The sequence below is a fragment of the Paroedura picta genome, chromosome 10, assembly GCF_049243985.1.
Source record: "Paroedura picta isolate Pp20150507F chromosome 10, Ppicta_v3.0, whole genome shotgun sequence".
Taxonomy (NCBI): Eukaryota; Metazoa; Chordata; class Lepidosauria; order Squamata; family Gekkonidae; genus Paroedura; species Paroedura picta.
In genome coordinates this window covers 13741047-13767551 of record NC_135378.1, presented here as the reverse complement: position 1 = coordinate 13767551, position 26505 = coordinate 13741047, and the positions used below count along the sequence as shown (strand labels likewise).

General features: G+C 48.3%; 2 protein-coding genes across 7 annotated transcripts in view; one reads left to right on the top strand and one right to left on the bottom strand.

Moving 5' to 3' along the window:
• The window catches only part of FBXL5 (F-box and leucine rich repeat protein 5), a 34382-nt gene extending 32118 nt beyond the window's left edge, over positions 1-2264 (top strand). For both annotated transcript variants that reach the window (XM_077300885.1, XM_077300884.1), the window contains one exon: positions 1443-2264. In XM_077300885.1, coding sequence (XP_077157000.1) covers positions 1443-1515 — 73 coding nt within the window. In that variant the 3' untranslated portion in view covers positions 1516-2264. The remainder of the gene's footprint in view (positions 1-1442) is intronic.
• A 769-nt stretch (positions 2265-3033) lies between these two features.
• The window catches only part of CC2D2A (coiled-coil and C2 domain containing 2A), a 73022-nt gene continuing 49550 nt past the window's right edge, over positions 3034-26505 (bottom strand). For 4 of the 5 annotated variants that reach the window (XM_077300879.1, XM_077300882.1, XM_077300881.1 and 1 more), the window contains 15 exons: positions 26062-26229; positions 24631-24730; positions 23797-23906; positions 22043-22139; positions 21006-21107; positions 20573-20749; positions 17285-17305; positions 16489-16692; positions 15463-15552; positions 12319-12432; positions 11021-11155; positions 9836-9958; positions 8152-8210; positions 5762-5939; positions 3034-3392 (listed from right to left, as the gene is read on the bottom strand). In XM_077300879.1, the coding sequence (XP_077156994.1) occupies positions 3204-3392; positions 5762-5939; positions 8152-8210; positions 9836-9958; positions 11021-11155; positions 12319-12432; positions 15463-15552; positions 16489-16692; positions 17285-17305; positions 20573-20749; positions 21006-21107; positions 22043-22139; positions 23797-23906; positions 24631-24730; positions 26062-26229 (1867 nt within the window). In that variant the 3' untranslated portion in view covers positions 3034-3203. The remainder of the gene's footprint in view (positions 3393-5761; positions 5940-8151; positions 8211-9835; positions 9959-11020; positions 11156-12318; positions 12433-15462; positions 15553-16488; positions 16693-17284; positions 17306-20572; positions 20750-21005; positions 21108-22042; positions 22140-23796; positions 23907-24630; positions 24731-26061; positions 26230-26505) is intronic. The other variant, XM_077300880.1, reaches the window with a different exon arrangement.

Below are 26505 nucleotides of genomic sequence, written 5' to 3'. Positions count from 1 at the left end.
CTGAAAGCCGCTTTGTGAGACTCCCTCCGGTAGAGAAAAGCAGCATATAAGAACCAACTCTTCTTTGTCTTTATGTGCAGAGTGCCTTTCTCACTCCTGCCTTCCTCTCCCTGCTACACCACATGGCTTCTGTGAGGGACTTCTGTTGCAGAGCAAGGGCACCGCTAAGATGTTTTCACATCAAAAATTGAGGGGCGGGGGATCCCATCTACATATACTGGTGTAATAATCTGCAAATGAAGCATTTACAATCTCTGAATTCCTCCTTTGACGTGCTCTTATTCATATTGAATCTGTTCACCTATACTAGACTGACAGGTGGTATTTCTGGTGTGTAGCCGAGTTGGTCCGAGGCAATAGAACAAAGTGTGAGTCCAGTGGCACTTTTAAGGCTAATGAAGTTTAATTCTGGGTATTTTCTTGCACCCAAAAGCTTACACTCAGAAGGAAACCTTACTGGTGTCGAAGAACCAGGGCACTCCAAAGGTGTTAATTCTGGTATGGAAGACAGTGGTGGCCTCAGCTTGTCACCTACATGGTTTAGTCGCCACTGTTCAGTTATCGGATGAGCAAGTGGTGCTTATAGAAAATAGAAAAGAACCTGGTGTCAGAGGAGAGCAGGGCTGATTTGACCAATTCCATCCACCGTTTTCATCAAAACCAATTTTGTGCAGCTGAAATATTCTTGCTAGGAAGCTTAAGCTAAATGGCCCTTGTATTGCATCAAGTCATAAGTGTAGGGTAGGACTGAGCGCTCTGGCACACTTTGGGGAGCACCGATGCTCAGGTGGCCAGCACAGCGGGGTGGCGCTCAGGCATTGGTGTTCGCCAAAGCGTTCAACCCTGGCAGGGGTTTCATTCATTCAGGCATGTTGCCATGTGGGTCTGAAACGACAGAACAAAGTTTGAGTCCAGGGGCATCGTTAAGACCAACGGAGTTAACTTCTGGGCTTCGGCTTTCGCCGGAGAGTGCCTGCACACAAACTACCGAGAATTAAACCCAATTGGTCGTAAAGGTGGCGCTGGCCTGGAAACTTAATCCTGGTTGTATTTGTGTACTGGATGGATGAATGAATCTTTCAAAACAAACCAACTGGGGAGTGGCAGGTAAGTAGCACTAAGGAGGTGTTCAGTGTGGAGCCCTGTGCTTTGAACAGGCGGTGTGTCCATTTGTGGGAGGACTGGAGAACCTACAACCCACAGAGTCTCTAGGCCTCAGACCACCCCTGTTGATAGCAATACCAGCCAATGTTTCTGTGGCATCAGATGGTCCCCACTGCCATCTTGGGTGCGGTTTTATTGCTAGGCCCTGTGACATTCTGGAGTTTTGCTAGGGAAAAACCCTTTGGGTTGGAACTATGCGTTAAACGTGTCACCTCCTGCTGTTCCAGATGCACGGGGTCCCTGTTTCTCCCTTTCACATTTATTCTGTCTTTATGCAGGTCCGCATGCCGAAACCGCCAGCGGATGCCAGAACTTGCAGTGTGGTTTCCGAGCCTGCTGCCGCTCTGGTGAATGACCCGACTCCTTCCCTTTCAGTCTCCTTCATTTAGCTCGGCAGGCTTTCTTTCATGCACTTTACTTACAGTCGACACCTTGTGTTAACAGTTTCCTTTTGGAGTGCGATGTGTAGGTCCTTTTTGCCCCGTCATCCAGAACTGTGTATGCAGACTGTGTTGTGGCATGCCACCATTGCCTCACTTCCACCAGGAGGGCGGTGGGTTTGATCTGTAGGCTGCAAAAAACGTATCCAAATTGTTCCGACACTCTTTCCTAATGTTTGGCACTTATACTTGGATTTATTTTGTGCTAACTGTAAGGTTCTTTATGCTTACCCTGTAAACCCCACCGTGAATCTGAATGCTGGGCCAGGTTCACCTTTCAGTGGTGACCTCTCCCAGAGTCGTCCTGCTGTGAGACGAGGGAGGGATCCCGTCTGTGGTTTGTTTGGCACTGACTCTGTCTTTCTGAGCTTGGAAAAAACGATAAATGAAACATTCCCACCCGCAGCAGAGTTCATGAGCATCCGATATGTTAAAACCCAGCGAGGACTGTGCCGTTTTGGCCAGCGACTGTTTGCCACCTCACTTTGTGGGCTTCATGGGATAGCTGCTTGTCTGACTGTAGTGGCGTAGCAACCACAACCCCTGTATCTTCTCCTATCGACACTCATTGAAGATGCTGAATCCTAAAAGGAATTTTCAGAAGTAATTTCTCAGCCATATGAGCAACTGTAATAAATCAATAAATGCAGCTTTAAGGAACTTGCTGGTGCTTCTTCATCTGTTTCCATGTGAGGAAAAATCTGTTGTGTTTCCAAATAGCCGCATTGCTTTGGTTTGCTCCCTTCAGCTCACCTATTTGCAGTGATGCATTTGATTCCTCCTCATAGCCCTTTCAGCGTGACAATTTGAGCTCGGCGAACTGTGGAAGTGAGTCCAGCTGCGTAAAACAGCCCCTGCTGAACCTTCTTCAAAGAAACCGCCATGAGATGACATCCTCCATTGAAGAAAAGTTGTCTGGGTGGGGGAAGGGGCTTGTTTATTGTTTTTTTGCTGAGTCTGTAAATATATTCCCTCTTTTCTATGGGGCAGTGTTAACTACCCTGGCGAGTAGACACGTAACACCTCCTGGAAATGAAGAACATGAATAAATACTTCCGTGTGTCCTGCTTAGGGCAGGAAGCTGGCAGGGTATGTAGCAGTTTCCTGCCCTCCATCGGATTGCTGGGCTTAAGACAAAACTGAACAGTGCTGAAAAACACATGGTTCGCAAAAGGCTTAGTTTTAAGCTGGGATTGCTAGTAGGGTTGGGCACTTCAGCAGCCGTTTGCGGGTGCTGGCACGCCAATCAGCACACACATGCAGGTGCAGCGCCGACCAGCAACCCCCACCCACCCACGGGGCTGGCTGCTTCAGGTGGGAACGGCTGCCCAAGCGCCCAACCCGAATTGCTAGTGCATTCCTTCAGGACTGGAGCAAAGTAGGGCTGGGTAGGCCAGCAATCCTTGTGGGCAAGCATCAGACACTGTAATTAAAATGGGTAGTTTTTTGTCTTTAATGTATAAAAAATACAAAATTAGGACCTATGGTATATAAAGGGTACCAAGAATGTTACTTTACAACTCTTAAGAATGCAATTTTAAGGACAGTTCTTTGTTGGGAAGAGCCCAAAGCACGAGGGTTTAATGACTAATGCAGCTTTCATCGGTTACGAACTAATGAGGCCACATACACCCACACTGACAGAATGTTTTTCGGGTAAGCATGAACATATACTGCTAGTGCAAATTCTGTATTTGGACCATCGATGTTATGGACTCCGGTAGTATAGACGGCTTCAATTAAAGGGCTGACTTCTGAAAAAGGCATGTGAATAGGGAATCCTGAAACCTGGGAGGAGGAAGAGGAGAAAAAAAGGTAAGGATTTTAAGTCCTTAAAGCTGTGTTATATTCAGTAAAGAAGATCCTAACTCCAGAACATAGAAATACCTATGGAGCTGTAAAGGGACTGATTTTCTTTCCTCTAAAGGGGTGTCCATCCAGGAGTTATAGATACAGAAGCTCAAACTTTTACGGCTAGGGAGCCCTTTTAGCTAGCTGCAATGCTCCCCTTGAATTTCCTGGTGCTTCCCTGACCCCATAGCCTCTTCTGTTTTGCTGGCCACATTGGTATAACTTAGGCATGTTTCTGCATCCATATTTTGAAGTTAAGAACAGCTTAATGAGGAAATTCTCATGTCTTCTTAAAACACCCAATCTAGGTCAATGATATGAAGATCACTCTATTCTGCTTTGGTGTAAAAGGTAGCCCAGGAAGGAATGGGAATGTTCTTCCATCTCGCCATCCTTCCCGTTACCTAGTAACAAATGAAAGAATTGGCTGCACTTGGTCTTATGAGTGTCAGTAGCCAGACAATGGGTTGGAGGTCAAGTAGTACCTTCCCATCTATATGGCAAGGTATGGTTCCATTGGGCCATCAACAAACCATTCTAGCCACCTAATCACCAGTTAACTGGAGATGTTTAACCATGCAAGAAAAGGTACTTTGAAGATGGACCTGTAACCACAATTGAGAAACTTCTAGAACAGCAGTTCTCAACCTGGGGGTCTCAACTCCCAGGGGGATCGATCCACCCTTTCAAGGGGTTGCCAAGCTGGTGGCGGCCTCGGCAACTGAAAGGGGAAGGGGCTGAGAACTGCTTGCGGCAGTGGCCCAAAGGGGGTCATAGAGTTGCATGCGCGCTTCCAATCGTGGAAGGCCGAGGGCGGCTAGTGGCGCACAGGGGTGCTGCTGGCCACCTTGGCCTTCCATGGTCGCCAGTGTGTGCGCAACCCTACGACCACCTTTGGGTCGCCACCGCCGCAAGCGTGGCAGGAGGGTTGAGAACTGCTGCTATAAAACATTTCAGCTTCCCTTGTGGGGGAACCCCCAAGTAGTTGTTTTATTGCAGAGGGAATTCTGAAGCAGGCTGGAACGAGTGATTGCCAATGTAAAAGCTATTAACATTCCGGACAATGGAACCTCGGATTTTAACAGACAGAACAAAGTTGTTCTTACCTGTAACTCTTGTTACTGGAAGACCTGTGGACTAAGCATGAGCAGGCCTGTCAGTGGAGGGATTCTTGCAGCTAAAGGCCTCTAGAGGGCGCTGCACATCAGAAGGCATATGCTGTTGTGCTAAAGTCAGAGCAAGCAGTGGGGGCAGGAAGGAGGGGGTGGGTGCTTGATGAATAATAGAAGATGCTTGATGAATAATAGTTACAGGTAAGTGCAACTTTGTGCTCATCAGTCCCACCTGAGGATTCTAGAAAGCTACTCACCAGGCAATAGAGCATGTCCTCACTAGAACGGCCTTCCCTAATCAGGCTGCTCGTGGCACCCGAGGACCCAAAAGACAGTGGTGTACAAACATGTCTGCTGATGACCAAGCAGCAGCTTGGCAGACCTTGGTCAATGGTACCTCGCTCTCGTAGAGTGGGCAAAGCAACCTGGCCAGACTATAGCATTCCCATACGGCAAGAGACAATCCTCTGAACACAAGATTTGAGCTGAAGCTCTCTTTCCTCTATTCGCACCAGCAAAACATTCAATCAATACTCTCTGTGGAACTCCAGGGTTCTCTTAAGTTGTGAAATATTTAAGTCTTTATGAAAATATTCTAGGGAGTACAACGATTGCTCATTTTCAGAGCGTGTTGCAGGAAAAGCCTGGGATGTGGATCTTGGAAACCACCTTAGGGAGGAAAACTACGACGAGCCTGGAGGATTACCCTCTTGGGGAAGAAAGACAAAAATGGGGGGTCCACCTGCCAACTCATTCCCCCTCCTGGCTAAGGTGGTGCATGGCAGCTGTTCCAGGTCGAAGCAGTCAGCGCCACGGGGGGTAGGGGAGGGGCAAAGAGAGCTACTGTCCCCAGGAGATCTCCATAAGGGTCACAAACACATCAAACAAGGCTAAAAGCGAGTCAGCAAGATGATACTCGTTCTTTATCTTGGTTTTTTCTAAAGAGAGGGGATGCATCACCAAGGGAACCTATGCCTTTCCCTGCCCAAGAGCAACACTTCCCATTTTTATTGTGGCAAACCAATCAACCGTTGGGACTCCCTAGACCTGGAGTGGGCAAACTGTGGCCCTCCAGATGTCCATGGACTACAACTCCCATGAGCCCCAGGGAATCGTAGTCCATGGACATCTGGAGGGCCACAGTTTGCCCACTCCTGCCCTAGACTGTCTGGATACAAAAACTCGGTGCAGTACCCTGTAACCGCCCAGCTGCTTTTGCAGTTCTGCCTGATGGTCATCTTCTACATCTTTGCCCTGAGTCTCTTCCAGCAGAGGCAAGAAGTGCCTAAGGGCAGAGGTGCAGTATCGATTCCACCGTGTCAAGTTCCTGGGTCGCCATTCCATGATCTTCTCTTTCAAAATCTTCTCAAGTCTGCATTTTTAAAATAAAGAACAAGCATAAAGTTGCATTCAAAATGTTGGTTCAAAGCAACGCTGGCACATCTCTGAGAAGATCTTTACATCTCTGTACAACAGGACTTCAAGCTCTAATAATTCCACACCAACTAGGGATGTGCGCTTCGGCTCAGCTGCCTCGGCCATCACCAAATCCTGAGGCGGCGCAGAGGAGGCCAGCGCCATGGCACTGGCTTCCTACGTGCACACATCCCTAACACCAATGATCCTATTTTCCAGCAATAATTAAGGGTGCCTTCTTAATCTCTTGATCAGTAGCAATTCTTACAAACTGCAGCTGCAGATGGGATAAACTTCTTCCTGGTTTACAAATCTGCAGATGACGTGTGTGTTTGAGCTCCACTAAACACATCCCTTATGAGCCTCTTGTGGCGCAGAGTGTTAAGGCAGCAGACATGCAGTCTGAAAGTTCTGCCCATGAGGCTGGGAGTTCAATCCCAGCAGCCGGCTCAAAGTTGACTCAGCCTTCCATCCTTCCGAGGTCGGTGAAATGAGTACCCAGCTTGCTGGGGGGGTAAATGGTCATGACTGGGGAAGGCACTGGCAAACCACCCCGTATTGAGTCTGCCATGAAAACGCTGGAGGGTGTCACCCCAAGGGTCAGACATGAATCGGTGCTTGCACAGGGGATACCTTTACCTTTAAACACATCCCTTGCACACAAAAACTAGATAGAAAAGGGTTTTAAATGTGCAATTCTGTCTAGTTTTGTAAACTAAATGCCAGGAATGGTTGTGTACAAAGGAAAACAACCATATAAATCCTACACTGGCCGCTTGAACAGTCCAAGTGGATTATAACTCTCTCACCTACTTAAGCATTTTGAAATGTATCTGCTAAGAGCGGGGTCGTCCCACCTGAGCAGCAGGGCAATCGAAAACAGATAGAAGGTCACTCAATGGTCACTCAAGAACAGGCTTGGCGAACCAACATTTGAAGTGCCCTTCCTGAGCGAGCAGAGGTGTGACCACCTGGGATGACTTTGGCCCCACTGAATGAAAAGGTAAAGGTAAAGGTATCCCCTGTGCAAGCACCGAGTCATGTCTGACCCTTGGGGTGACGCCCTCCAGCGTTTTCATGGCAGACTCAATACGGGGTGGTTTGCCAGTGCCTTCCCCAGTCATTACCGTTTACCCCCCAGCAAGCTGGGTCCTCATTTTACCGACCTCAGAAGGATGGAAGGCTGAGTCAACCTTGAGCCGGCTGCTGGGATTGAACTCCCAGCCTCATGGGCAAAGCTTTCAGATGGCTGCCTTAGCACTCTGCGCCACAAGAGGCTACTGAATGAAAACAAGCATATAAATCCAACACTTGCAGCTGGACTGCCCAGTGACTGGATTAGTATCTCAACTGCTATTTAAACATCAAGCCTTGCTGTGTTTAAAAACAAAAACACAATCTCCAAATACGTAGCGGATTGCAATTTAATGCACTGGGAAATAAATGAATAGTTGGGGGAGATTACCAGGGTGATGAACTTACTAGCCATGATGAACGGCTTCAAATCTCACTAGACAGACTAAATCACTGAGTTCTTGCATCTATTTGTTAACTCTTTTATTATCTGTACTAGGCTTCAAAGCCTGCTCATAAGAGCGGGCTTTGAAAGGGGGCAGCGGCAGCCCCCCCCGGGGACCCCCCTCGTGCGGGGACCGCCCCCCCCGCCCCCAGCTTCCCTGTGGGCCTTGGACCAGGCCTGCCGTGTCCCGCAGTGGGCCTGCTTGGAGGCCCCCAGAAAAGCCTCTGCCACCTGGGCTGCTCCCCGCCGAACTCCAGCCAGTCAGGTAATGGGCCAATCAGAAGGTGCTTCACGGCTTCCGATTGGCCCCTCACCTGAATGCCTGGAATTCTTGTCAGTCCGGGTGAGGGGCCAATCGGAAGGCGCTTTGTGCCTTCTGACTGGCCCCTCACCTGGACTGGCCCTGCCCACTTAGGCCTAAACCAATTAAGAATACCACTCCCAGCGGTTTCAGATGCTAATTTGCTGCTATTCACCGGGTTTACCAACCATTTTAAACCAGTCTTAACTACACGTTATCACCCCATTACTTTTTCATCTGAGGAGAGCTTTGAGCCTCCAAATATCGGCTAGCAGATCCAATGTACAGCCAAACAATTGAATCCTAACACAGATATAACACAGTTGCAAACACGTTAGGTAAGCTTACCTGTTCTGCAGCTCTAGTGCAGCCACCTTGTCGGCACGCTGGTAAAACAGCGCTTCAGGCTATTGAAACAAGGACTAATAAGTTACAATGTGGCCTTTGGGAAGGTGTAATAGACCATTACGTTTGCATGCTGTTATCCAAAATATTTTAACTCACTTTCTGTAAAACTTAAGACAAAGTACTCAGCATCATAAACAATTTAGAAATAACGACAGCAGCTAAAGAAGTCACACCACATAATTCGAGATGAGAGAAGGAAGGAAGGAAAGCCCATCAAATAAACAAAATGCTTCAAGAAAGAGCCAGGGTATTACTTCTGGCCTAAAAGGCTGGGGGGGGGGGGCAGCAAGTGGCTGATGGATGCAATTCCACAGTCAACCAGAGTCAAGTTCCCATTGACATGAAAGTGCACAACAGGAGTTCTGCCTCAACTGACAGGCCTATCAGAGAGTAGGTGGGAAACCCAAAAAATGTAGGTACCTCCAAATCCCTGTGTGTGCCCAGGCCACTGTAGAACTGCTCTCTGAAGGGTACCCAGCCCAACTGGGCAACCAGGGTAATTCTTCAAAAAGATCATAGACAAAATTGAGAGGGTGCAGAAGAGAGTGACAAGGTTGATCCGGGGCCTGGGGACCAAGTCCTATGAGGGAAGGCTGAGGGACTGGGGAATGCTCAGCCTGGAGAAGAGGAAGTGGAGAGGGGACAGGATGGCTCTCTTGGAAGTATGTGAAAGGTTGTCACTTAGAGGAGGGCAGGGGGCCAGTTCCTGTTGGCAGCAGAGGCCTGGACCCACAATTATGACTTTAAACTACGTAGAGAATAGTATTGGCTAGATATCGGGGGGGGGGGGATTCACAGAGAAGCTCAGCAGTGGAATGGGCTGACTAAGGAGGTGGGGAGCTCCCCCTCATTGGCAGTCTTTAAACAGCAGCTGGACAGAGACTTATCCTGGATGCTGGAGACTGATCCTGCTTGGTGCAGGGGCTTGGACTAGATGGCTGAAAGCCCCCTTCCCACTCTAGGATCCTGTCTAGTGGAATGGGATGCATTCTCTTAACTTTCCCTGACCAGCTGCATTCTGAACCAATTTCAGTTGCCAGGTTGGTGTTTACACAGGATAAAGCTCCACCAGGCTGTTTTTTTTTTTTTGAGATCTGAAGAATGAGATCCATAGCAAGTGCAAACAACATAAATGTATTAAACCAGGGGTAATCAAACTGCGGCCCTCCAGATGTCCATGGACTACAATTCCCATGAGCCCCTGCCAGCATTCGCGAATGCTGGCAGGGGCTCATGGGAATTGTAGTCCATGGACATCTGGAGGGCCGCAGTTTGATTACCCCTGTATTAAACCAAGCACATTCGTATAATTAATATAATTTAATAAGAATTAAATCTAAGCAAATGAATGAATGAATGAATGAATGAATGAATCAACAACTTATCCAAGATGGTTAAAGACATTTTCCTTCAGTACATTTCATTTAGGGATTTGCGGCTCGGCTCGGCCGCCTGGGCGATCACCGAAATCCGGGCTTCGGTGACTGAGCTGAGCTGCACATCCCTGGTTTCATTGGTATATCTCTGCTCTACACGCTCTCACTTAGGAACACGTCAAGCAATTTAAAACGCACAGGAAATGCTCTTTTTGTCCTCAAGACTCCTGGAATCAATGTGTCTATACCTGCACACTGGAGAGGCCAGGGAATGGAAAACTTCTTGAAAAGAAAGGTTTCCAAAATTTGGGCTTGGTGACATCAAAATTTATCCTCAGTGGGGAATCGTATTGTTGAATATTGAACCAAACCTAAGAAAGAACAACTTTGTTAGTGCCTTCATCAGAATTGCAAACCAAGAACATTCCTCCTGGCTCCAGAGGGCTGCGGGGTGTATGTAGTGATGGGCCAGGGGGATGGCCGAAGCCTCTCTAGAAAAGCCTACGAACCAGACCCCTGATGCTGCCCACACTTACCTGGGAGGCATTTAAAGGTAAAGGTATCCCCTGTGCAAGCTCCGGGTCATGTCTGACCCTTGGGGTGACGCCCTCTATTGTTTTCATGGCAGACTCAATACGGGGTGGTTTGCCAGTGCCTTCCCCAGTCATTACCGTTTACCTCCCAGCAAGCTGGGTACTCATTTTACCGACCTCGGAATGATGGAAGGCTGAGTCAACCTTGAGCCGGCTGCTGGGATTGAACTCCCAGCCTCATGGGCAAAGCTTTCAGACGGCTGCCTTACCACTCTGCGCCACAAGAGGCTCTGGGAGGCATTTACTGTCTACAATTGGCAGTTCCATTTAGATACCATGTCTCTTCCACGCCTCTGTCTAATCTCCTTTCTAAACCGCTTCAACTGGCCATCACTACATTTACAAAAATGCATTACTTAATGATGGACAAAAGGGCTACCTTTTGTCTATCTTGAATGCATTGTCCCATCAACCTTCATGGGTGCCTCCAAGTTCTAGTTTTCTGGAGGAAGGACAAAAGGCTCTCTTCACTTTGTGCATGATTTTTATCATTCTTGTTACCATCTTCCTCCTTATCTTTTCTCTGAAGTATAAACGTTGCACTGTTTCCTTGTAAAGCTTCCTTGCTCCATGAATTGTCATTTTTCTTTGACCTCTGCACCTTATTCTGGTTGTAAAAATATCCTGGGGAGGGCCTGAGAGCCCCCACAGCGCCTACCAGTCAGGTTTGAAAATTCTGGGCCAGGTGGCAAGGCTACCGACCCCCCCCCCCCCAAGAGACTCCACCTGGGACCCCTCCCATGCCATTCTTGAGGTCACAGGGATTTGGTCCCTCCAAGTTTCCTCCCTTCTAAGTAGACCCACAGTCTGAGGAAAGCAACAGTGATGTGAAATACTTACATTATCCCCAGAAATTAAACAGCCGACATTCTGCAGCGGACAGAAAGAATCATACTGTCCATAATAATGGCCGTTCCTGGGATTCCAGATCACATAATGGTTTTGTTCCCAAGTTAGCACATATGCTGTTACTCCCTGAGAAGGAAGAGGAAAAAATTCTTTAAAATTGACATCATAAAGCTAATGCAATAATTTTACCTACAAGTATTACTGGCACTGAGTCCACTCACACCTCTGCAACATCTACCAAATGTGTGTGTGTGGGGGGGAGTTATGCTGCTATAAAGCTGCAGCATAAAAACATCAGAAGAGCCCAGGTGGATCAGACCAGTGGTCCACTGAGTCCAGCATCTTGTCTCAAACGGCAGGCAACTAGTTCTTCTGGAGGTCCAACAACAGGACTTAGAGGCCTGCAAAGAACATTAGATGAGCCCTGCTGGAAGAGAGCCTTGCTAGAGGAGCCTCCAGTCCTGCAACCTGTCCCCACACAGCAGCTAACCAGTTCTGCTGAGAGCAATTCCAAGATGATAGAATGGGAGGGGGCCAGTGGAGGAGAGCATTTTGTTTGCATGCAGAAGACCCCAGTTTCAATTCCTGCATGTCTAGTTGAAAAGACCAGGGATTGAGTTATGTGGAGAACTTCTGGCTGAGGCTTGGGGAGTTGCCCCCCCCCCACTCAGAGTATCCAAATAGTCTGACTCAGCAGCTCCCCAAAACCTGGAAGGCACACCCTGAATCCTTGTTATTTATCATGGTGACTATTAAATTCACTGATATCCTGCTTTCCCCCAAATCTCTGGAAGGCTGGCACTTTGGTATATTAATAAATCAGCTTCTTTAGTCCTGCAGTACACAACTGTTTACTTAAGAGTCAAGAACGACTACCTTCCCCTTCCCCCCAGGTAAAACTAAGGACTTGCACAGGGTTACCGGGGCTATTTTGAAAAGCAAACAATGGAGTCCATAGGAGGGCGAGTCTGCGGAAAAGAGGGTATTTGGTAACTCCAGACAAGCAGTCCAGTTCAGCGGAAGCGTGTCATGGCAGAGCCGGTGATAAGCATCTGAATGTGCAGCAGGCCATGAAATGTGCCTCTTCCGGTGAGCTGTAATTCGGGTTCTGCTCCAATTTAAAGCTGGGATCCTAGCAGGAGTCCTGAAATCAGGGTTCCTGTGGCATTACTCTTTCCAAGCGTGCCTGCAAATCCAAATCTGGGCTGCTTGTTTGCAAATGCAATTTGGCCAGAGAGTTCTCTCCAGAATGCGGATGTTTGGTTAAAGGAAAGCAAGAAGCAGCTCACCTCAGGAACGGCATTCCCAACGAGAAGCCAGGACTTTTTGCCGAGAGCAAGGAAATAATTGCACAAGAGCACAGCATGTTCCTCTTCGTCTCCAGCCAAAAGATCCAGGAACTGCTATTGAATGGAATCAGACAGGCTGGTTACCAATAGAGTTCATGGTCTTCCTTCATCCGCAGCCTTCGCCCACAAGGACAGTTCTGCTTGCTTGGAAGGGCCCTTCAGCTCCAATCAGACACCACACAGAACCATGGTGTGAAGAGCTCAAATGCTAGCCTGAACGGGGAAAGCCATGGCTGGCAAGCAGCTGGAAACCCAGACAGGAACCCTGGCTTGAAGTGAAGTCCAACTGAAGGTCTTCCAAGCATTCCCAAGTAGGCTTGTGTGTATCAGCTGCTTCGGTGGCCCTTCAAGCCCAAAGCGGCCAGCGCCATGACCCCATTATGCACGGGGGGGAATAACGCACATTCAGGGTGGAATGGTGGCGACTAAAATCACTGATAATGCACAGTGCCGGCTGCAACCGGCCGCAGATTTGGTGCATGCTGCCGAAAAAGCCGCGTTAGCGAAACGCGGAAGAAAGCGCAGCTTCCAGGTGACCGGGGCGCAACCAGAAGCGGCGCCGGCGTTGCCGCGTGCATAATCAGTTACTCTGGGTTTTGCCGCCGTTGCGTCCCACCCCGTGCATAAGCGGTTTGCTTCGCTTCTTCTCCCTCCGCGTTTTCCCTGTGACCCGAAATCGCCATTTCGGCGGCCGTGCATTATGGGCCCATGGCACACAAGCCTATTCCCAAGACAGCCTTGACAAGCTGTTTCTTGCTCAGCAATAGGTAACGCAGGGAGCATAATGCTAGTCTACTCTTTGGAGCCCTGACCTGGATTGCTGGAACAGCCTAGGTCAGTACTCGGATGGGAAACCTCCAAGCTAGTGCAGGGCTGCTACACAGAGGCAGGTAACGGCCAAACACCCCTGAAGGTCTCGTCCCAGGCCTTGAAAACCCTCCTATGAGGCCACTGTAGGTTGGTGGCCACTTTCCCTTTCGACTACCACCACTCTGCGGAATGCTCAAGCAGTCAACCCCCCCTTAGGTCCCTGGCCCCAGAGAAGGAGAGCTGGCCTGGGGGAGATCAGGGCCCTCTGAGACCTTAAACATTCCCAGAGGGCCCTCAAGGTGGAGCTGTCCCACCAGGCCTACGGCTGAGGCCACAAATGACATCTTGAAAACGCCGGTCTCCCTGCCTTAGAACCATCCAGTTTCCACCCATTAAACACCACCCAGCCCTCAGAAGACTGGAAATGCAGAACATGTGGTTTAATATGTATATTAATACATTTTAATTTATATTGTTTTAATTATTATACATGTATCATATTTGTATTGTTTTATGTTGTTGTTACTCGCCCTGAGCTAACCAAGAAGGGCAGGATTTTTTTTCTTCTTCATAGAGTTGGAAGGGATCTCCAGGGTCATCTAGTCCAACCCCCTGAAGAATGCAGGAAACTCAGAACTATTTGGCAATCCACAGGGACACTAATTCCATGCCCAGATTATGCCCTCCCCCCCCCCAAGAAAACAGAATCCCTGGCCAGTCTGGCCTGGAAGAAATTCGCCTCTCGACATCAAAGTGGTGATCAGCATTTCCCTGCGCATGCAAGAAAGGGCCACAAGAGCCAAGCATGGACATAAAGTATTATGATTATTAACATTTGTATGGGTTACAACAAGATCACATACATGATAAGCAGTGAAAGCTATACAAATACATAGTTCTACAATGCCAGAACTGACAACTTTGGGGGGGCGGTCAGAGGCTCTCAATCTCTATGTTTTTGTTTGTACACTTGGACAGTGGTCCCCAACCCCCGTTCCGGGGACTGGGACCGGTCCGTGGATCAGTCGGTACCAGGCCGCGGCTCCTCCTTGTCCTCCTCCACGGATGCTGCCTCGGGGGCTGCCCTGCCACTCTGCCGCCAGCTCACCTTTGGTGCTCTCCAGCGGCCGCCATAGCTGGGGCTATCCACTTGGCAAGGCACTGCGCAGCTGCTGCTGGCAGCACCCCCCAGTGGGCAGTGGGAAGTCAGGGGCACCAGCAGGAAAGCAAGTGGAGCAGGGGCTCAGGCAGTGGCAGCGATGTCCCTCGGCAAAAGACTACTCCCCCCCCTCCCGGGCCTCAGTAAAATTGTCAAGCGTCGACCTGTCCCCGGTGATAAAAAGGTTGAGGACCACTGCACTTGGAAGCCTAAAGCACAGCTTAGCAGTTTCCTTTATTAGGGCTTTTACATAAGATTTAAAACTGCAGGCATTTTGGGGGGAGTGTGTGTGATTTATTTATGATATTAGCTTAGAACTGCTTAGAAAAGGTAGGGCATACATATCTTTAAATTGCTCCTGCGGAGCGGTATAAATAAAGAAGTAAGGGCATTGTGGGTGGAGAAAGGGGCGTGGCGAGTCTGATAAAAACTCAGAGGAGCCAATAGGGCTCCAAGTGTCACTCTGGGGCCAAACGGCCAATTGTGCGTGGCTCCTGATTGGCCGCTTGCCCTGTCGTGGACTGGAGGGTGCAGGGGGCAGGGAGAAGACGCTTCGCCGCCAGGAAAGCCGGGACCTGGCCTGGGGGTGGCCGAAAGCCACCCCTGCCCACCGAGCTGACGGCTAAGGAGGCGCACAACGCCTTACCCCCACACCGCCATTTCAACGCTGCCTGCCACTCCCACAGCCAGCCGCCCGCCATGGGCAGCCTGGTGGATGCGGCAAGAGGGTGAAGCTGGTGGAGGGGGGGGAACTCGCGCCCCCTTCCAAGCTGCCCTGCTTGCCTGGAGGCAGGACGGGGCCAGGAGCCTTCGGCCCTGGCAAAGGGACAGCCCCGCCGTGTCACTGACGAGGCGGCTCTGTCCCTTTGCCTACCACGGAGCCCGCCAGCTGGCTGGGAGCCGCCTGCCTGAGCCAGCAATGCAACGATTCAGTGGATCCCCGCTACACACAAGGTAAGCCAACGTGCGGCCTACCCAGCCATTCGCCCCTCAGGGGATCCCTGTGCCCCCCCCCCCCCTGCTCCACACACACACTCTTCTGCCGGCCGCCTCTTCTAAAAACCGACTGAAAAGAGTTTGTTTGTAACCGTAAGAAAAACCATTCCACAACTTACGTCTGACGTACTCCATAAGTCACAAATCCCTGCAAACGACACGCTGTCGGGCAGAAAAGGAATCAGGGCCACATAGTGGGCCACCGCCTCCTACGCAGGATAAGCAGAAAGCAACAGAATCAGCCCATCTCCCACTGGACCATTCCTGCTGCTTCAGGGATCATATAAAGACTGCTCCCTATTCTGGGCTCTCCACTGGTCTACCTCAGTTTCCCCAAGACCTGTTACAGGCAGCTGGTCTTTGCAACTTAGGCTGCGCCCAGGGTTCAGCTTAGCTCAGGGCCTTTAAAAAAGCAGATTCCGTTTGCAATAAAATAAACAAGATGCATAAGAAGTGCATTTATAGGACTGTCTGGAAAGGAATGAGATATGAAGAAGAGTTGGTTCTTATATGCCACCTTTTGCTACCCGAAGGAGTCTCAAAGTGGCTTACATTCGCCTTCCCTTTCCTCTCCCCTCAACAGGTGAGGCTGAGAGAGCCCTGATATTGCTGAAGGAGAAGAAGAGTTGGTTCTTATAGGCCGCTTTTCTCTACCCAAAGGAGTCTCCAAGGGAAGTCCTTTCCTTTCCTCTCCCCGCAACAGAAACCCTGTGGGGTGGGTGAGGCTGAGAGAGCCCTGAGATTCCTGCTCAGTCAGAACAGCTTTATCAGTGCCATGGCGAGCCCAAGGTCGCCCAGCTGGCTGCATGTGGGGGAGGAGCAGAGAATCAAACCCGGCTTGCCAGATTAGAAGGCCGCACTCCTAACCACTACACCAAGCAAGGCTTATATTGGGCTGGAGAACTTCATGGTGGATCGTGGCTCAGATTTCTACTTCTCTGTTAAGGATTCTTTGGCCCATTAGATCAAGAAGATTTATCCTGGAGATGTTATTTCAGAGCACAAACTCTTCTGCAGTCATAGCCCTGGCTTCCTTGTTCCCACCGTAGAGCTTAATTTGAGGATGCCCTGGGATGGTGGACATTTTCCGGCATATCTGGAATACGTTTCTCTAACTCCGCCCCTCCCGCCCCCATAACACTTACCGAAGTGGCTTGGGGATTGTCAGCATGGGCCCGAAGGAGCTCCTCCGGTGGGTTCAGAGGCTGGATGTATCTAGTAACAAAGACCGTCTTCCCGTTAATGTCAATGACGGTAGTCAAGCACTGGCGGCTTGGAAACTTCAGCAGACATTCGGCTTGATACTTCTCCGCTGCTTGGAGGAGCTTCTCGTCTTCCTGGCTGTCAAACTTGGAGAAGAAGCATCATCTCAGACTTGGACTACTAATGCTCTCCAGTTCACACAGAAGAGACCAGATTTATACTCCGCTGTGGTACAGGAAAGCTGCAGGACCTTGTTTGAATTTTGGCTTTAGATGGTCGGGATAAAACCAACAGCGTGATTGATATTGTGTTGCCTACTGGATGTCCCATCTGGTTGATTATACTGACTTATTAAGGACGTAAGAAGAGCCCTGCTGGATCAGACCAGCGAAGGTCCATCTACTCCTGTCTTACTCAGTGGCCAACCGGTTCCTCTGGAGGGCCAACAACAGGACAGAGAGGCTGAGGCCCTCATGAGAACATCAGGAGAGCCCTGCTGGATCAGACGAGTGGTCCATCTGGTTCTCTTTCTCACTGCCCTCCTCTTGCTGCTGCCTAAGTTTGGAAGCCCAGCCTTCTGAGCTCTCTCGTACAAGGGCGTCTCTTGAAAACAACAATCCCAGGTGACTTTCAGCAGGACACCGGAAGGACCTCGCCACAGGCAGAGTGATACTTTGCTACTTCAAAATATGGCTTTGGGGGGGAGGGGGGATGAGAATATACTTAAACATTATGTACCTTCTTAAGCATCTCAGTCATCTACATAAGGTGAGCAGGAAAAGAAACAAAAAGGTTTAAAAAAAACAAAAACAAAGCAGCATGAAATAAAGTAACAGAAAAATATTAAGCAGGGATCAAATGATTGAGCCCAAATGAAAAGCTCAAAATACAACAGGAAAAGACCAGTCATGGGGTCTACTTGAGATGTGCAAAACTTGCCCACCATCTTTGAAACGGAAATAATCAAGTTATGTAAACAGGGAGCCCACCAAGGAGAGCATGAATGTATCTACGTTCACCCCCTTCTCCATTCCAAGGTCATAAGTGTTTACTAAACTGTGTAGCACAGGGATAGTCAAACTGTGTCCCTCCAGATGTCCATGGACTACAATTCCCATGAGCCTCATGGGAATTGTAGTCCATGGACAACTGGAGGGCCACAGTTTGACTACCCCTGTTGTAGCATTATCGCCTTCTAAATCGGGGGTGGCCGAACTGCGACTCTCGAGACATCCGTGGATCATGGGAATTGTAGTCCATGGTCATCTGGAGAGCCGCAGTTTGGCCACCCCAGATCTAAACGGACCCCATGCAGTCACATGTTTGAGGACCATGCTTGTGAGGATGACATGAAGAGTTGCCGGAAACTGAAGAGATGCTAGCCATGGCTGTGTGATGCCTCTTCCATCTCCCCACAGTCGCCATGGCAGGAAGGAGGATTCTGTGCTAGAACTCTATCGTACTGAGCAGGCAGGCAGTGCAAGCCCAGAGAAGGCCGCTCTTGGGCACCCTGCTTAGGCCGTACTCCCACCACGGTGATTCACTTGTCACCGAGCAAAGGCCGTCTTGCTCTCCCAAGCTCGGGCCATTCAGTTTTGATTCGTACTGCAGGGTTCAATCGCTGGCTTTTACATCTTTTCCCCACCTGTCTGCTGCTACTTATGAACTGCTCTTGTTTGACTGCTGAAGTGTCTTTGGTTTACATCTACCTGGCAAGTGGTGAACTGACAGAGCATTACTTCAGGAACATTTTGGATTCATAGCAGGCTGTTGTTCAGTGGTTTAAAAGCAGCAATTATTTGTGGTAGTTCAGAACTTTCAAGTCAAATTGAATAAAAATCCTAGTCTATAAATCTTTCTCCCTCCCCAAACACACACGAGTCCTAGCCCAACCGTCACATTCTAAGAAACAGTCAGCAGCTATTTTGTGAAATGTTCTTACCTGAGAAGCATTTTCTTCCCTTCTCTCAGAGGAATTTACTCTGTACTGCCTAGCTAGCAGTTTGGTAGAAATCAACCTTCAATACTTCTAATTCCTCTTCTGATATTGTTAAAGGTGGTAAATATAGCTGTTTGCTGCTACTCCTCGGCAAATATTATGTGCTTCCCTTTCTAATTCTTATACATGTCAATTTTGCTTTCGGGAAAACTATCTCACATGACTTCTACAAACATAAAGAACAGAGGGTGTCAGCACAGGCTAAAGGATTCATAAAGCCCTTTGATTTCCTCATGCTCTTTTTCCAAGGCAGGAAAACTCAAACCAGGCAGGGAATTTTTTAAAAATATGGAGGCTTCTTGTGATGTTGGTACATTTAAAGTAAGATTCTGCAGAACATTCCAGACAGCTTCACAAGTGGGTATAAAGAAAAACAGAAATATTTACTACTGTGTCAAGTTTATCTCCTCCGGTTTATATCAGGCCTCTAATTTTAAGCTATTATTAGGATTTCCATGATCAAGGTCTTCAATCTTTTATTCCAGGTCTTACATTTTAACTTCATTCTCCCAAATAGAGATTTTATTAGTCTTAACATTTTGTTCTGTAGTCTCTATCTTTTTAAAATCAATTCATTTACTACAGATTTGATCTTTGTTGTCTCTTTGATATTGTTCAAAAACTAGCATTTTGTGTGTGTAATCAAAGTCTTTCTAGAAGACCAATTCTGTTTGCTATTGCAGTTTTAAATTATGCTGATGTAATTTCTGAAATTCCAAAGAGAACAAATTTCTAATACTTTCTGCAAACTCTAGTTCACCTTCAGATGGCCTAGTTGCCTTTTTGTCTCAAGCATCGCTGAATAACAGATTATACAATTTAGACTCGCTTTAGTAACTAGATATTTAGTAACCAGATATTTAACCAGCAAAACAACTATCACATAATTAATTAGAAGAAATTTAACTAACTATACTTTAATAAACTTTTAATACTATTCCAGTTGTTTACCTATTAAATTAATCATGAACCATTAACTATGAATTAAACATGAACTTCTAAAAGTGCCAAATGCATGGAAATAGCTAAGCAGATAAGTTGAACTATTAACCCCGGAAACACTCCTTACATTGTAAATATTAATTACAAAAAACCCCCAATGGCAGTGATCTAGACCAGGTGTAGTCAACGTGTGGTCCTCCAGATGTCCATGGACTACAATTCCCATGAGCCCATGCCAGCCTTCCACTCTCCGCGCATTCGCCTACCCACTGCCATTACCTGTCTCGCTTTGCCGACCATGACAGCAGCGGAGCCGGCGGCGGACATGGAGGAGCTGGCGGCGGTGGCGGCGGCCCCGGAACAACCGGCGGGGGCAGAGCAGCCAGCGGTGGCGGAAACGGCAGTGACGGCAGAGCCACCAGCGCCTGCCGCCCCCACCCGCACACGGACCCGCTCGGATTCCGCTCAGACAGGTAGGCCGCGCCACGGGGGGGGGAGGACAAACAGCTAGCGCCCACTGTATCTAGAGTAGCGATCCCCAACCTGTGGGCCGCGGACCACATGTGGTCCTTCGACTAATTGGAGGTGGGCCCCAAGGGACACCTTCTCCCCCCCCCCCGGCCCTTTACAACACACTTCATTGTTGTGGTGTGTCTGCATCTTATTTTGAAGGGATGTTTAAACATTACCATAGCGATCAGAGAGCATTAGGGCAGTGGTTGAGAGTAGAGGAGTAAACTACCCCCCCCACACACCGGGCCTCAGTAAACTTGTCAAGAGTTGAGTGGTCCCCGGTGATAAAAAGGTTGGGGACCACTCGTCTAGAGTACAGTGGGCTTATTTTCTAGTCTTTGATAAAACAACAGCTCCTAAGTGGCAAGTCATGCGCCCCACAGATTTTAACACCGCATCCATCAAGAGAGCTGGAGGGTGAGCTGGGTGGGGAGTCAAATTTTAGGTTGTGATTGTGATGTTTGTGTTATTTTTGCATGTGTTTTATGCTGTTTCTTTTTTGTTCAATGATGATAGATGTTTATAAGCATAATAAAATGTTTAAAAGAGAGAGAGAGCTGGAGGAGATTTACCTTTTCCCGAACTGGTTCTCCTGGGATTAGCTGCGGCTCGATAGTAATGAATAGGGATATATAGGAGCCTTCAGTCAGGTTCCGAATGGAATCATAGCCTCTTTCAGTGCCTGGATTTTTCCCCTTGACATACCCAAGAAGAACCGGTGGGATATCGATCTTAAACGTACCATCAATCTACAGGAAGGAAAACAGAATGCATTTTCCAGTTTGCAGTTGTGCTTCGTCAGCCAAGTTCCTTATCCTCTCAACCCTCTCAGGCATCTGCTTCGAATGCCAGGAGGTGGCAGGTGAAATCCGTGGCATGTCCATGCAAAGGATGGGAAAGACCCCTGCCTGAGACCCTGGGGAACCACTGCCAGTTGACAGACCAGTGGTCTGATTCAGAGGAAGGCACCCAGCTTCCTGTGTTCAGGGGATCCCATCTACTTACCCTTCCTTGAAAATAGATCGTTGTAAATGGGATCCGCACCGATCCAAGCCAGTGCTTCTCAACACGAGTGTGGACTCCTCCGCTTTCTCGTTCACGATCATCCTGGGAAAACAGCACAAAAAGTTCTGGCAACTGTCTGCCAAGATACCGTGCCAGTTGAGATCCGGGCCCTTGCAGAGCTGTCAAAGTTTTGCAGGCCCCACAAAACGACACTCTTCCGCCAGGCCTAAGGCTGAGACCAGGACAGATCGAAATTAGATGCCCTCTCTGCCCCCTGCATTCTATATCATCTCCAGTCCAGGGGCCAGTGGAGGAGTTTTAGGCTGGGAGGGGGGAGAGAAACTTCTTGGCTGTTCTGGGTTCTTTTCAATACCATATTTTAATTGGTTTCCACTGTGTTTTATTCTGGTATTTTATTAAGGTAAGCCTCCTTGAGCCTGCTTGCAGAGAGGGGCATTATAAAAATCAAATCAATCAATCGAGCAGCTGTGAAAAATCAATGGCCACTCAATGGGAGTCAGGCATTTCCACAGTATTTTCTCCCTGGAGGGAATAGTTGCTCCCAGAAAATCAGGGATAATGGAGCTCACCTGAAGCCACAAGACTACTGCATGCACAATCGGATTTAGTGACACAGGGCTAGTGCAAAAACAACACAAAAGAGCTGTGCCCCTCGCTCTCAAGTGGATGAACATTTTCACCCAGTTTGCAGCTTAGAAGGGATCTAAGAGGGGACACTTTTCAAGAGGGCCAAAGGGAGTCCCTCCACCCCTCCCCTTCCCAGATCCTTTTCAGCTAATTCCCTGCCAGCTGCAACACACGGGCTCTAATCCAGACTGCATGTAAGCCAATAACCCCATGGAAAGTTGCAGGGTGCTCAAGCTTGCTAGGCTGGAGGCTCCGTGTTTGCCCAGCAATTGTGGGCTCCCTTGGGCCAAAGATCACCCGCTCTATGTGCCTGGCCCCTCCGAATATATGTAGTAGGACCCCTTCCAGAATGGACAAGGCCAGCCAGCAACTTCAGATGTTCTGCTCACCTCTAAGACGTCACAGAGCACTTCATCAAAGACATTAATAAACACGTCATCCTTCACTGACTGCAGGCCCAAAGTGCTGTAGTCACCGTTGGGGGCTCTATGAGGGTAAAAATGAAATGACTGGACTAAATTTCAGAATGTTCCATTTTATGTATCAATACAGATCCAGCGCCCTTCAAGCACTTTCCCTCCCTCCCTGTCCTGGAAGTCAGTGCTTCCCAGGGAGTGTTACAAGGGGAGTTTACAGAGCTGCCATCAGGCACAGAGCTGAGACTGGGGAAGGCCACATCCTTCAGCCCATCCGTGGGAGGTGAAGAGAACAGCCTTCTCCCACACCAACTGATACCAGTAGATTTCTTAACTCTGTTTTTTATGTATTTATCCCCCAGTTTTCTACCCCTGTGCGTGCCGACAGTCATTACAACGTTCTCCTCTCCTCTGTTTTATTTTAATTACTAGGGACAAAGCCTGTTGCATTTAGGAATACAACGGATGCAAGACTGGGTGGTGGGGTGGAAGAATTCTGCAAATGGCCTCTCCCTCCCCCTAGGACCTCGAAAGACTCCAGGCTGGAAGCCCTCGGACAGGGAATTCACCAGCAGGGGCAGCTTTCACATAGCAGGGAACTGCAGCCTCTGAGCCTCGGAGGGAAGTGGAAGGAGGAGGGGGGCAGTCAGAGGTGGTGGACGGAAGGTGATTGGCTGGCCGCTGGACAGACAGGCAAGCCGGTTGGAGGAGGAGGAACTCAGGGACGGGACAGCCGCCCTGAGTGGTTGTTAAGAGCTGAGTGGCACTTAAGCCATGAGACCAGCTCCTCCTCCTAGGCCTTACCAAAAATATATTAAATGGAACTGATATCCTTTGAGGCAAGTGAGGTTGAGACTGGCCCAAGGTTGCCCAGGGAGGTTCCACCACAGAGTGGGATGTGAACAGGGGTCTCCCAGAGACTCATCTGACACTTTAATCACACAAAGCTTCTAAATTTGCCTGACCTTCTTTGAAAGCCATGTAAGCCAAGAGCCCTTCCAGCAGGGAATCCCTTAATTAAGGGATTCCCAAACCCCGTGAGAGCTCCCCAGAGGCTCCCTGACCTAAATCCTGCCTTAATGGACTTGGCCACACTTCCAACCCAGTTTCAGGGCTCCTCAAAGCCTGAAAAAAAATCAAGGAGCTCCTCCACTGCCAAAAAGGTTTTAAAAGGATGTCTGGATTTAACTATGTGTTGTGTGAAGAGGTGTTCACAACTGGCAATCAATTGGGCAGCTCTAAAATAAAAAGAACCTCTTATGGCGCAGAGTGGTAAGGCAGCAGATATGCAGTCTGGAGCTCTGCCCACGAGGCTGGGAGTTCAATCCCAGCAGCCGGCTCAAGGTTGACTCAGCCTTCCATCCTTCCGAGGTGCTGCTGGGGGGTAAACTGGGGAAGGCACTGGCAAACCACTGGGGATGATGACTGGGGAAGGCACTGGCAAACCACCCCGAATTGAGTCTGCCATGAAAACGCTAGAGGGCGTCACCCCAAGGGTCAGACATGACCCAGTGCTTGCATCGGGGATACCTTTACCTTTAAAATACAAAGAACAGGCTGTCTCTATAAACTTTCTCCATATTATGTTGATGTACCTAAAATTCTATCCTATCCCTCCTCAAATGCTTCCACACACATAAACACCCCGCCATAGAGAACCAACAGAAGCCTGTTCCTCATTCAGTCAGGCACAAAATGGAAAAAAGGGTTTAAAGATGAAATTGCACCGAAAGGGAAGTTGAAGCTCTTCATTCCAGCTGGGGTTTGGCCCTTCAGCAGCTGTCGTCCGGCAAATTGTTCGCTGAAAAGAGACTTCTACAAAAGGTCGTACTAAAACCTACACGAAAAAAGAAAAGAGTTTACACATTTGTCTACATCCTATGTCAGGATACTCCCAAGTCCCAAGGATTTCCCCACATTCTCACTTTCGTCACTTGGATGTCCTTATTGCTTTGGGGGGGGTGTTTCTTTTCCACATCAAGTGGTGGATATGTTACATTGTTGTATATCCAGGATAAAAACCTGGGGTTTAAATCTGCTGGGACACAGGCCAGACATACTGCAATGTAATATTGAACCAACCACAAGAGGGAGCAAAACATCTGTGGAACACTCCTCCAGGCAACAGGGACACACAAAAGAGAATATGGAAGAACGCATAGACTGTGCAAATCAGAGGGACTCAATTTTTTCTTGTCTACGTACACTCAGATGCATGCACACACATGCAAAGGTCATATCCTACAGGGATGGGTACTCTTCTATAGAACGCCAGTCTTTGAGCTGCTACTGCTGCAGGGCTTATGAGCTCACTGAAACAACTGCTGCATGTTACCAAAGCACAGAACAAGACACTACTTTGTTTTCCAATCTGACAGCTGAAATCTCACTAGGTACAACAACAAAAAATCCATACAATTTAAAAAGTTGCACAATAGAAGTAACTCCTTATAGATTTGCTTTGTTCAAGTCCATAGCCAAGTTCACAAGTAAATAAAACAACACCTTGTAGGGGAGAAAGGATTGCTGCTTTCCAAAGGACACTAAATGCATGGTGTTACCTGGTCCCAGTGTGCTGGGTGGCTTGGGCTCTGCACATTCGTAGAGGTGGTGAACATCTCACTGAAGGTTCGGGATGATCTAGATGGCTGCTGAAGTTTGCTAAGAAGGAAAAGTATCCCACCATAAATGACAATGTACCTCCATACAACCATGAAAAATATGTCTCCACTGAAAGCATGATACACAGGACTAGTTCAGATAACAAATATGGCAAAAACTATGAGACCGCCGTGCAGGGAGAAAACAGGACGGCTCATCCCTGTGATGGTTGTTTGTCAAGTTGACTTCTGTGCAGGCACATATTGGGACTGCACATGGACAAGCTGGCTGTCAGAGAGAACTTTCTAGCTTGTGTAGAGTGCAAAAATGCCCTGGCGTACATGGACCCTTCTTCCCACCAAAATCATCATGTGCCATGAAGGCTCCGTTCTCCAGAGCCAGTCCCCAGAAAATAACCAAAGAACTTACACTGAGGAAGGAGGGAAGGAATGTGTGCCTGAACAGACGACAATTCGACAAACACAGTTAGAGGAAAGTGCAATTCTGCTTTTGTCTTCAGTCTTCTGTGCAGTCCCACACTGGGAAAGTAACAAGGGCTCAACCGGGGGCGGGGATGAATCTCTCAACCCCAGAGGGAATGAAGAACATCTTTCCCACTCACTGATTCTTGCCTAGTGTACAGTCCACAGCAGAGGTGGTGTAAAAATGTCCGCAGAAGACCAAATAGTCACTTTACAGACTTCACGTAGAGGAACAACATGCACACTACAAAGGAAGATTCAAGTGGGTAGCCATGTTCGGTTCGTTTCTTAGCCTCACTATACATGCTAACCTGCATTCTCAACAATCCCTCAGAAAGGCCAAATGTTCTCTGTTTTTTTACTTATCTCTGAATTGGAATAATTGATTTGAACATGTAGATTGTAATGCAGCTACGAATAGTATAATGCAGGGGTAGTCAAACTAAACATGAGCAGGCAGTGTGATGCAGCGGTAAAAAAGGCGAATGCCATTTTGGGCTGTATCAACAGGGGCATCACATCAAAATCACAAGATGTCATAGTCCCATTGTATACAGCACAAGTACCCCAAGGTCTCGTTCACACACAGTGTTACCTAGAAGTGTATCCCCCATCCAGTAGGCATGCTTTTCATTTTTTTGACCCAGATGCAGAACTTTACACTTATCTTTATTAAATTGCATCTTGTTCTCGTTTGCCCATTTTTCCATCTTACTTATTCAACAAACTGCTTGACAACACAGTGGCTTGGAAAGTGGGGGCTGCTACAGAGATGTTGGGGATTTTGGGGATTTTAAAAAGATGATACCCCAAATAAGGGTCAGACATGATTTGGTGCTTGCACAGGGGATACCTTTACCTTTACCCCAAATAAAAATGAAAGGGGGGGGAGTGGAGGAAGCTTCATACCTGCCTTCAGGCTTTCTTACAGGAACGTCATAAGCTCTGATGATGTTCACCAAGAGGCTGACAACCCCGTCCGAGAGGTTCTGAGCCGTGGCCTTTTTCCTCTCTTTTCGCCTGGGCTTCAGGGGACGTTTGGGCTCCGCCAGTTTAAAAAGACCAAGTCCCAAAATGCTAATTGTAAAAGCAGAATTCAAGAGGTTTGCACAGGTTAGGTCATGACTTACTGTGACCACAAAACACAAGACACAAAACACAAGACATATGTTTTTAAGGTTAAAACATACCAAAGGGAATGCGCAAGTATATGAAGCCAGGAGAAGCACTCAGCCTCTAAGGGACAATGATGCTCTAGGGGACATGCTTATCGGGAGGCATGCATCATAGCCAAGCAAGAACCATTCTAGAGAAGGGGCAATCACTAGAGTAAGGACATACCCTTGGCCACCA